General features: G+C 39.4%; 1 protein-coding gene across 1 annotated transcript; it reads right to left on the reverse strand.

The window, feature by feature from the left end:
- On the reverse strand, positions 1 to 10,285 carry LOC137940218 (proline-rich receptor-like protein kinase PERK8). The gene is made up of 8 exons (XM_068785162.1): positions 8,497 to 10,285; positions 7,464 to 7,880; positions 7,139 to 7,225; positions 6,969 to 7,039; positions 6,818 to 6,894; positions 6,592 to 6,739; positions 551 to 712; positions 1 to 463 (listed from the first exon to the last, which is right to left on the reverse strand). The coding sequence occupies exons 1-8, from the start codon at positions 9,644 to 9,646 to the stop codon at positions 263 to 265; spliced, it is 2,313 nt and encodes a 770-aa protein (XP_068641263.1). The 5' UTR covers positions 9,647 to 10,285; the 3' UTR covers positions 1 to 262.
- Positions 10,286 to 11,113: the final 828 nt, after the last annotated feature.

Below are 11,113 nucleotides of genomic sequence, written 5' to 3' on the forward strand. Positions count from 1 at the left end.
TTCAATTTACATCTCGTCAGTTGTTTGCAACTCAGACAAATAATAATAATAATAATAATAATAATAATAATAATAAAAGAAAATTAGAAAGGTAATATAAAGCAAAAAGCTATGTACCGTTTTCCGACTGTCAGAGCTCCAAAACTACAAAACTCACCCTTTACTAGCAGTAGAAAAATAAGGGATAAAGACTGCAGCAGAAGAAAAATATTTACTGAAAAAAATTAAAAAATTAAAAAAATATATATTGAACCTAATGCTGTCAGTGCTGTAACAATTGCCTATCCATACTGGAACTGGTTTGGCTAAAATCAATACTGCCATCTTGACTACCAAATGCCATTCTCTGAAACAATCTAATCTCTGCAGATTGCTCCACAGAGTTGAAGACTTCACTCTGACCAGGCCTCATCCCATTGCTTAGATCTGATAAGTCTGCTAAACTATCTAGAGCTCTAACAACCTGTGCATGTAAATATATGAAAAACGTTAACATAATCCCCTCTTATGATATGAACTTGCGTGGCTGTTGTTGTTAAATTGAATTTACCTGTCCCATTCGAGGTCTCTTTGAAGCTGAGTGCCGGATACATGCTGCAGCAGCCTCAATCATTCGAAACATCTCATTTTCAACATAGTTCTTGCCAAGCCTTGGATCAACTAAGTCTTCAAAGTTCCCATCGTCGAGTGCCTGGGTCAACAATGGTCGAGCCTGCAAAGAATGTTTAAATGCATTTTAGAGGATTTTTTGTTGAAAACACTTTTTAAGTTATGATTATTGCCCACAACCCTAATACGCATATCAAAAGCCATGACATCTTTGATTGCAGCAAGGTTAGTCATCTTCAGCTAAAGCTTGATGAAGAAACACAACAACACGTGTGGAGGATTTTACTTCCCAAAGTTGTAACAGATGATGTGAGAACCCGGCAGTCCAATAGGATCTTGAAGAGAGCCATCCAACTATGACATAAAGTATGGTTATTCGCATTGTATTTCTTTTTCACTTATAAATAATAATTTCACTCATTTTTATCCTCAAGTTAGATGGACAATTACCACCATGTTTGTTCTCATGTAACAATATGGAAAGGTTCCAAATTTGACCCATGTCAGCTTTTTTAGAAACCATCACAAAGCTAGACGATCATATAACGATCCATGTTGCTACACCAGTGGGCTTGTGACTTCAAATACTTGTGAACTCCATCTTGAACTTCATCTGTGTTAAAGTTGTAAGTGTCAAGGGTATTTTGGGTATTTTACGTATTGGTTTTCCCCTCAAGGGTTAAGAGAGTATTCGTCTATTAACGATGTACATTAGGTTCAATTTTCAAATTATATGATGTATATACTAGGAGATATAAGTAATTGAGTCAGGAGGGGCATTTATGTTATTGTACTAAGTTTCCACTTAAGTGACCTATTTAATAAAATGTGAGGTTGAATTTTGACCTCTAAGAATAGAGCCACACACTGCAGCACTTCTGAATTCTCTTCGTCGTCTTCTCGCTTTCCTCATTCTTCTCCATTCTCTCTCATCTACTCAATTTTCCACGGTATCCACCAAAAGATCAATCTGAAGTGAAGATCTAGTCAAGTTCATTTCCCCTTCTCAGCCCGTGTTCACTCCAAGAATGGCCTTATCTGAAGTGAACATCTAGTCAAGTTCATTTCCCCTTCTCAGCTTGTGTTCACTCCAAGAATGGCATTTCTCCAATTCTCTGCTGATTGGAGTTAAATGTTAGAACTTTTTCACTTACTCTGTGCCATAACTTTAAGGTTGTGGCTTGTGCTGTCTGTTGAGCAGTTATATACGTTTTTTATGCCCCCAGAAGGTTGTTTATGGCAACCTCCCTGTTTTTGTGGCTGTGCAAACTCCCATACTAATACCTGGAACTATGTTATCTCCTCTTTTGTATGGAATTGTGTATTTGAAGTGTTTTGATGCTATTATAACCTTTATTTGCCTTGTTGTAGTGTCGATGAGTTGATGCTCTAAATTTAGCAATCCTATGTGGGGCCCACATCATCTATGCAGGGAATTTGGTGTGTTTGTGTGATTTCTGGTTGAATCGTGTGGCTGAATTGTAGTTTCTCAAGTTGTTTGAAGTATTTTAAGAAATAGTTATGTCTGATATGGAAGAAGTTATTTCTTCGGTAAAAGATAGTGTGCATTCATAAGGGAATGATGCAATTGTTATTATAATTGCAAGGTTAAGTGGCTTGAACTATCAAAATTTACTTGCAGGCCAAGAGCAAAGTAAGATATTTGAGAGAAGACCCTCCCCAGCCACTTACAGAAGATTGAGAAGCAGAAGAAATTTAGGCTATGAGCTAACTGCTCAATAGTATAGAAATAAGGCTTAAGAAACAGGTTTGGACTGTTCTTGAGTCATTATCTGCTCAAGAAAGCAACTTATACAGAGTATATCAGCTTTAACCTCAGTTGCTTGCCCTAAACCCTTAAAATGGGAGATAGATGTATGATAGATTACTTTGGTGAGCTACAGGGGATTTTAAATGAGATTGAGATGTATCACCCGTTTACTAGCAATGAAGTAAATCTTCGGAAGTAGTGTTGTAAGTTATATGTTGCTAAGTTCCTAGATGGTTAGGGATCTAAATATGATGCAATTCTGACCTTGATTCTTCTAGTAACTGATGTACCATCTCTTAACAAAGTGCTTAATCGGGTTATTCAGGCCGAAATAGCTGCAATTCCAGGATAATGAAGACACAGAGGCTGCTGCCCTTATTATTCAGCTAACATAGCAGCACTCAGAAGGTAGAGTTGGACATGGCCGAGGAAGACATGGTTGACGTAGAGATAATTCTGATCATGGCCAAGGTCGTGCAGAGCACTGATAGGAGGTGTTTATTGTGAGCATACCAACCATTGCTCAGATAAGATTTTGGATAGTTTTGGTAAGCCTGCCCAGGTAAAATCGAGTGCTATAGAAAGTGGGTTGTCTACTGGTACAGTTGGAATTCTTCTTAGTGCCCCTGATGACCTTCAACAGCTGGCTCAATGTATTACTCGACTTACTACTTCCTCCTCATTTGTGAACCAAACTATTCCCACTGCTACAATCACTATGGCCAAATCAGATATGTTTGTATTTCATGTGACTCCAGTCTCTTCTTGTGTCGTTGATTTTAGTGCTTCTACGCACATGTCTGGTATGTCAAATGTGTTTTCTTCTCTTAAACAATCATCTCCTTTTTTAAATGTTACACTAGCAAATGACTCTCTTTCTTTTGTTAGCAGTGTTAGGATAGCTAAGGCTACTTCATCTTTGTCTCTAGATTATGTTTTAGTTTTTCCTAAGTTTCCAATCAATTGGTTGTTGTGAGTCAACTTACAAAAGCATTACAATGTTTCATAACGTCCGATCCTACTTATTGCGTCTTTCTAGACCTTTAGACAAAGAAGACCATTGGTTTTGGGCATGAGAGTGGAGGCCTCTACTACTTGGAAGGTTCCATCAATCACCTACTATTAGAACTTCAGACTGTAGAATCCTCCTTTCAATGGCACTTGAGGCTTGGGCATCCATCTCTAGAGAAGCTTCGTTAGTTGTTTCTTTGAATTTATGGAAAAGTGAAATACTTCATTGACATCAATAACTTGTTGTAATCAGAGTACATGAACCTCTATTTATAATAGAGGAAGGTAGTAGAGTCCAATTACAATAAAACTACCCTTGTCCCAATTACACCCAAACTTTAACACTTAAGGTAAGTCCTAACATAATTAGGTAACTCAATATTGACAAAAGACAAATATAACTTAAACTAAAACTCTTCTTGGTCATGACCCTAAGATAAAGATACTTTTGTGAGTCCTTCTTGATCTTCCAACTAATGTGATAAGAATGCCAGCTCTTGGTAATCATTGTGGGTCCAACTTCTTATGGGTTTGGGCCCATCTTGTGGGCCTTCCTTGGTCATGTGGCCCATCTTATAATAATCTTACATATGTGGGCCTTCCTTGGTAGTTTGGGCTTGATCTTATCTTCCAACAATGTGACTCCAGTCTCTTCTTGTGTCATTGATTTTAGTGCTTCTACGCATATGTCTGGTATGTCAAATGTGTTTTCTTCTCTTAAACAATCATCTCCTTTTTTAAATGTTACACTAGCAAATGATCCTCTTTCTTTTGTTAGCAGTGTTGGGATAGCTAAGGCTACTTCATCTTTGTCTCTAGATTTTGTTTTATTTTTTCCTAAGTTTCCAATCAATTGGTTGCTGTGAGTCAACTTACAAAAGCATTACAATGCTTCATAACGTCCAATCCTACTTATTGCGTCTTTCTAGACCTTTAGACAAAGAGGACCATTGGTTTTGGGCATAAGAGTGGAGGTCTCTACTACATGGAAGGTTCCATCAATCACCTACTATTAGAACTTCAGACCGTAGAATCCTCCTTTCAATGGCACTTGAGGCTTGGACATCCATCTCTAGAGAAGCTTCGTTAGTTGTTTCTAGAGTTGCCTCTACTTTGGCCTTTTAGTGTGATTCGTGTCAGCTTGAAAAGCATCATGAATCCTATTTTACTTCTTGTCCACACCATAATTGTACTTTGTTTGAGGTTGTTCACTCAGACATACAAGGTCCATATTGGGTTCTGAGTCTTTTTGGTTATCACTATTTTGTCTCCTTTATTGATGATTATAGTAGAACAACTTGGGTGTATCTCTTTCAAGAAAAATCTGAAGTTCTTGATGTATTCCTCCAATTCTATAATGAAATAAAAACTCCATTTTATGCTTCATTTTATGTCCTGCATACTGATAATGGGCTTGAGTTTATGAACAATAAGGTTGTATCTTTTTGCATTGCCAATGGTGTTCTTCACCAGTCCTCGTGTTGTATATGCCTCACCATAATTGTATGGCTGAGATGAGGAATCGGCAATTACTTGAAGTTGCTCGTACAATGATGTTTCAAATGAAAGTTCCTAAATATCAATGAGTGGTGTTGTTCTCATAACTTGTTTCTTGATTAATAGGATGCCATCCTTTGTACTTGGTGGACAAATACCACTACATATTCTCAAGCTCGACAATGAATTATTTTCTCTCTACCCACGTGTATTTGGGTTTGTTTGTTATGTCCATGTTCTTGGTTCCTCTATTGATAAATAATTCCCTCGAGCTTTTAAATGTGTGTTTCTTGGGTATTCACATTCTCAAAAGGGGTATAAATGCTAGTGTCCATCCACCAAGAAAACGTATATCTCAGTAAATATCATCTTTTTCGAAAATGTTCCGTTCTTTTCTCAGTTAGTTGAGCCTATTACTATACTTATTGGTGTTGATGTTGTTGCTCCGCTTCTTATTGATGATGCTCCAAGGGTTGCGCCAGTTCCTATGGTTGTTCCTAGACCACCAAAGTCATTGCAAGTATACAAGCGAAGAACAACTTCTAAGATACTTCTATAATGCCTCCTCCTCCACCCATACTAACGCCTTCTTCATCCATTGTACATGAGGTAAGTGATTTGGATCTTCCAGTTTCTGTTCACAAGGGTATTCGTGCTTGTACTCAAAACGGACCAAACATCCTATTTCCAAACTTATTGATACCATGTGAAACATGGTATCACTTATGTCATTTAATAACTTGTCAGATTACTTTAAAATCTGTGTTATCCTTGTCTACCTAATCTATTCCTTCTATAGTGCAGGAAGCATTGGTGTCACCTCGTTGGAAACAGGCCAAGGATGTTGAGATGGAAGCTTTGACTGGTAGGAGAACATGCATTTTGTGCGAGCTACTACCTGATGCAACCATAGTAGGTTATCGGTAGGTGTGTACAATCAGATATAAGGTTGATGATTCCATTGATGGATATAAGGCTAGTGACACAGACGAGCGTCGGATTGCTGCAGTGTAGAGATTTTGAGAAAATAAAGAAGGAGAAGAAAAAGAAAGAAAGAGAGAAAGGAAGAAGAAACTCAGCGGGAGAGGAAGAAAAGTTTTTTATTCAATCAATAATGCTCAATTCATTGCATAACTGGTTTAAATAACTACCCGAAACCCTAGAACATTTCAAATTAACCAAAATACCCTGTATAGTAAAATTGTCCCTAAAGACCAAAATACCCCTAAACAAATAAAATATTTACTTCTAAGGACAATAGAAAATAAAATAAAAATTAATTTCTCCTAAACGCTTCACTCCCCAACCACAATGTAGTGGGTCTTGTCATAGTCCGATGTCTCCGAGTATAGACTCGTGTAATCGGTGGTACACGAGAGATGTCCCTATCAACTCTCTCGTGTTGGGAAAAACTCGACTATGTCAAGTCAGCCTTCTACTGACTCTGGTAGTACTCGAACAAAGAGGATCCAACTATTGTAGTGCGTCCGTGGTAATCTTCTCTAGACTAAAACTAATTCTTTAAAATGTGTAATTTTTTCTTAGTTACAACTCACATGGCCTTCAATCCTGTAATTTTTGTTTATTTATATATAAAAAAATATGAACAAAGAATAATATCATCTACATTACTACCCTGTAGGTGTAGATACCTTAATAAGTAGATGGTGCAGAAATCTAGACAATTTACAAAATTTGCTTACCCATTCAACTAGACTCTCATCACCTAAAGGTTGAGATGCATCAACAGGCTTGCGTCCAGTAATAAGCTCTAGTAGTACAACCCCAAAAGAATAGACATCAGATTTTTCAGTCAGCTTCCCAGTTGATGCATACTCTGGAGCCAAATATCTGGAGTACCATTTGATCGTTAGATTTTTGTTTTGGAAAAGTGAGCCATTGCACATCAGTTCAGCAGATATAACTTACCCAAATGTTCCCATTACACGTGTAGTTACATGTGTGAATGAATCCAGGGCTAATCTTGCAAGCCCAAAGTCTGAGACCTGGAAATTGTCAACAATGAAGTCATTATACCAAGCAAATTTCAGAAAAAGATGTCAGTAGTAGTGATGTATACCTGCGCATCAAAGTTGTTGTCTAGAAGAATGTTTGATGATTTGATATCCCTGTGAATAATCCGAGGATGACCTAATATAATAAAGAGAATGGACAATAAACAGTTAGAAAAGGAGAGCTTAGTAAATTAGCCATTATAACAACGTAAATATATATAAAAACAGTAATTACAGTCTTCATGAAGATAAGCTAATCCACGAGCAGCACCAGCTGCAATCTTTACCGTTGTTTCCCAATCCAAAACAGCCCGGCCTTCCCCTGTAAATTACAATTGAATAGTTAGACTTGCAAAAACTAGATCGTGACTAGAGTTGAAAAATGAAAGAGGAATGATCTTATGAGACAGGTCACATCATGTGATGTTGTGACCAAAGGTGGGCCTTTCCTTTTTACCAATGATCTGCAAATCATACAGGAAGGCCTTACCAGGAACTGGTCTCAATGGATAATCCTCACAACAAAAACAGGTTATCTCTAATTTGACAGTGTATATTACCATGAAGATGATAATGAAGTGTATTATTTGAAACAAAATCGTATACAAGCAATCTCTGATTGTCAGATATGCAGTAACCCACAAGTGACACCAAATGGCGATGATGTACGCGACTAATAATCTCAACTTCTGCTTGGAACTCTCTCTCCCCCTGGGAGCTACCAACTTTGAGCTGTTTCACAGCTACTTCCCTTCCATCAGGTAAACACCCCTTATATACAGGACCAAATCCACCCTCACCCAAAAGATTCTGCTCAGAAAATCCATTTGTCGCCTCTGATAGTTCCACATAAGTGAACCATGATCTTGAATTTCTTAGAGGTCCTGGCTCAGGAGGTGAATATGGATACCCACTGCCACCAGAGCCAATCGCTATGAAAGGAATTGAAGAAGATGGAGTCTTCAAATAAGATGAATCTGAAGAAAAATATTAACCCAACTGAGCAACAGGGTGGCATAAGATACCGTCAAAACAGAACAAAGAAATTTTGCATGCTTATCCTGAGAAAGTTAGCAAATGAAGTATGGAATTCTGGAACTCATCAGTTAAACTTAAACCAATAAAAGCAAGCCAAAGCCAAAGAAGAAGAACAAGATAACCAAATAATATGCCTAGTTAAAGAGAAGTATTGTGGAGCTCTTTTCTTTTCCTTTTGAACTGCAGGTTGATTCTATCAAGTATGACCAACGGAGTCCTAGCTTTATCATTTCAGTATAAGAAAGCTCATATGTTAACAAGCTATGAGATTCCATTATTTTCCAACAAGTCGGATCAAATCAGTGTCATTGATATCTGTGTCCTACATTCCTCAAAAGTAGGAATTATCAAATTTTAGCACCAAAAGAGAGAAAAGATGAATAAATTTAATCTAGGTGTCTGCATCCTAAGTAATCAACTAGACCTGACACAGATGGTTAGCCTACATACATTGATTTTGTTGACACGGTAAGAACTCTACTGTTAATTTGCATATTGAGCAAAGCATAGAATGCCAAGATAACAGTAATATTGCAGAAAAACATCTTCTCTTACCTGATAAATTAGACGATCCATATGGTGAAGGATTAACATACCCACCCGCTAAGACAGCGCTGCCTCTTCTCCTTTTCCTCACAGAAAACCAGACAAGCATAGCTATAAGACCAAGTACCACAATAGATGCTGTTACACTAATTGCCACCACTGTACCGCTACCGACACCACCACCTCCAGCAGAGTTGACATTTCCTGAAGGAACATCACCGTTCGGGATTGGATTGGACGACTTAGTATTGGTAGGACTAGCTGGGGGAGTTAAACTTCCAGATGATGTGGTAGGGGGGGATAAAGTAGGAGTTCTAGGATTGAAAGAATCGGTCGGAGGGGGAGGCAGTAGGATACCTGGTGGGGGCGGAGAGGACGGAGTTGCAGGAGTCTCTGAAGAGGGAGGAGGTGATGGTAGATCGGGAGGAGGAGTAGAACTTTCTGGTGGTTTAGTCGATGATGGCGGGGAAGAGGGTGGTGGAGAAACTGGAATAGGAGGAGGCGAAACCGGAGTCTCTGGTGGAGGTGGCGAAGGTGAAACCGTGGTAGAAGGGGGTGGTGGAGAATCTGGAATAGGAGGAGGCGAAACCGGAGTCTCTGGTGGAGGTGGCGAGCGTGAAACCGTGGTAGAAGGGGGTGGTGGAGAAGCTGGAATAGGAGGAGGCGAAACCGGAGTCTCTGGTGGAGGTGGCGAGGGTGAAACCGTGGTAGAAGGAGGTGGTGGAGAAGCTCGAATAGGAGGAGGCGAAACCGGATTCTCTGGTGGAGGTGGCGAAGGTACAACCGTGGTAGGGGGCGGTGATGACACCTGCGGGGGGACTGCAGGAGGCGTATCGGCTGGCGGAGGGAGAGGGCGAGATACTACGAGAGGGGGCGGGGGCGAGGCCGAGACAGGTGGAGGGGAGGGCACAGGAGGAGGAGGTGAAGCTTGAGGAGAAATCACCGGTGGGGGAGGAGCGGAAACCGGAGGAGGTGAAGTGACGGGTGGAGGAGCAGAGGACGGAGGCGATAGAGGTGGTGGAACAGCGGGAACCGAAGAATTTGAAGTTGTCGGTGGATCAGAGGTAGCATTGGGCTGTGATGACAAGGGTGGTGAAGTGGGTAAAGGAATCGGAACCGGTGAAGCAGTCGAAGGTGGAGAGGGTGATGAAGCCGCCATCTTCACCAAGTCTTCTTTTGGTGAAGGTACAAAATTGGTACTGCTGAAATTTGAGATATCTTCAGATCGAACCCAGAATGCCAAACAAACATAGAAGGCGAGCAGATTCAGTCACCAAACAGTTCATCGAGTCAAACGTCGCCAGAAAAGTCAATACCTCCTTCACCAAAGCCCCTCGCCACATCAGTTCCTTAACTGAGACCCTAAGCGGCGGCAATTTCCGGCGCCTTTGCAGAACACAGTCCAGGGCAAAGCCAGCAATCCAAATGTAACTCCACCAATAAAAATCCCAACAATTACAAAAATCCTCCCAGAAAAACTGAAGTATGGAACATTTATGTTTTTCAACGAGATCTACAGTCCACACGGCCCTGAGACAAAACCCACTATTTTTGAGTAATCCATAAATGCAGCATCCACTGCGTAAGAAAAACAATGACCGACGACCCAGATACTAAAATCCACTTCTCCGACTGTTTCCAACCGCTTGTCCATAAGAAAAATAGAGACGATACGCGCATTGAACAAGAAAAGTGAGAGCAACTCGTAACTCACATCAGGAAAAATTCTGATATAAAGCGCGAGACTAATCAATCACATCATCATCATATGAGATTATGAGAATCGCTGATCCATAAACCTTTCCAAGTATGTTATAAAGAAAAAGAAAACCCCCGGTGAGAGTCTGAACCGTCGTATGGACATCATTTCCTTCTTACTAGAACATCTCCGTGTCACCCTCATATCATCTTTATCTGTTTTTTAAAATTTTATAAGCTGCGTAATTCCTTGAAGCTCTCTCTTCTTCTTCTGTTTTTTCTCCCTGGAAAGGAAGCTTTCACTTTCACCCACGGCCTTGCTTTTGACCAAATTAATGGAGTTTCAGTTCAAATTCGAGAGAGTTTTTCTAAACTTGAGCTATAATGCCGATGACTTGATTTAACCATGTTATGTTTGGAAAACCCCACGGCCGCGATTATTCAGGGCGATACTCGATTGCAGGGAAGAATCTTGTCGCCTGTAAAAGTGAACTGCAACCGACAATCACCCTGTCAGAAAGGCCACGCCACAAATTTCTATAGATGTCACGGGTGGTGAAAACTGAAAATACGCGGTATTTGCAAGCCAGAATTTGTTTTAAGAATTAAGGTTTAATTGTAGATTTCGTTGGGAGGACAAAAACCAATTAACGTTAAGATTGTCAGAATTTTTTTTAAAAAAAAAAAGAGAAGAGAAAAATCACTAATTAGGGTAATTATGCACTTCTACATGAGTTTAATACACATTTTAAATTTAGCCATGGGGATGTCTATCATTATAATTGCTTATTCAACTCAAAAACTAGATTATTTGCTTAAGGTTTTAGTCAAATAGAATCAATTAATTTTTTTTATACTTATTCTCTAGTCACTAGGAATAAAAATAACATTCTAGTAATTGGGAATAAAAATATCAAAATTCTAGAGG

The sequence above is a fragment of the Aristolochia californica genome, unplaced genomic scaffold (genome assembly GCF_029961685.1).
Source record: "Aristolochia californica isolate CCGP_79_NKW_82.1479 unplaced genomic scaffold, dmAriCali1.0.hap1 SCAF_9, whole genome shotgun sequence".
Classification (NCBI taxonomy): Eukaryota; Viridiplantae; Streptophyta; class Magnoliopsida; order Piperales; family Aristolochiaceae; genus Aristolochia; species Aristolochia californica.

Coding starts and splice junctions, on each gene's coding strand:
- LOC137940218 (XM_068785162.1), bottom strand. CDS start 9,646: ATGGCGGCTTCATCACCCTCTCCACCTTCGACTGCTTCACCGGTTCCG. Junction 713..6,591: donor ATGAGAGTCTAGTTGAATGG/GTAAGCAAATTT, acceptor CATTCTTTGCAG/GCTCGACCATTGTTGACCCA. Junction 464..550: donor AGAGACCTCGAATGGGACAG/GTAAATTCAATT, acceptor TTACATGCACAG/GTTGTTAGAGCTCTAGATAG.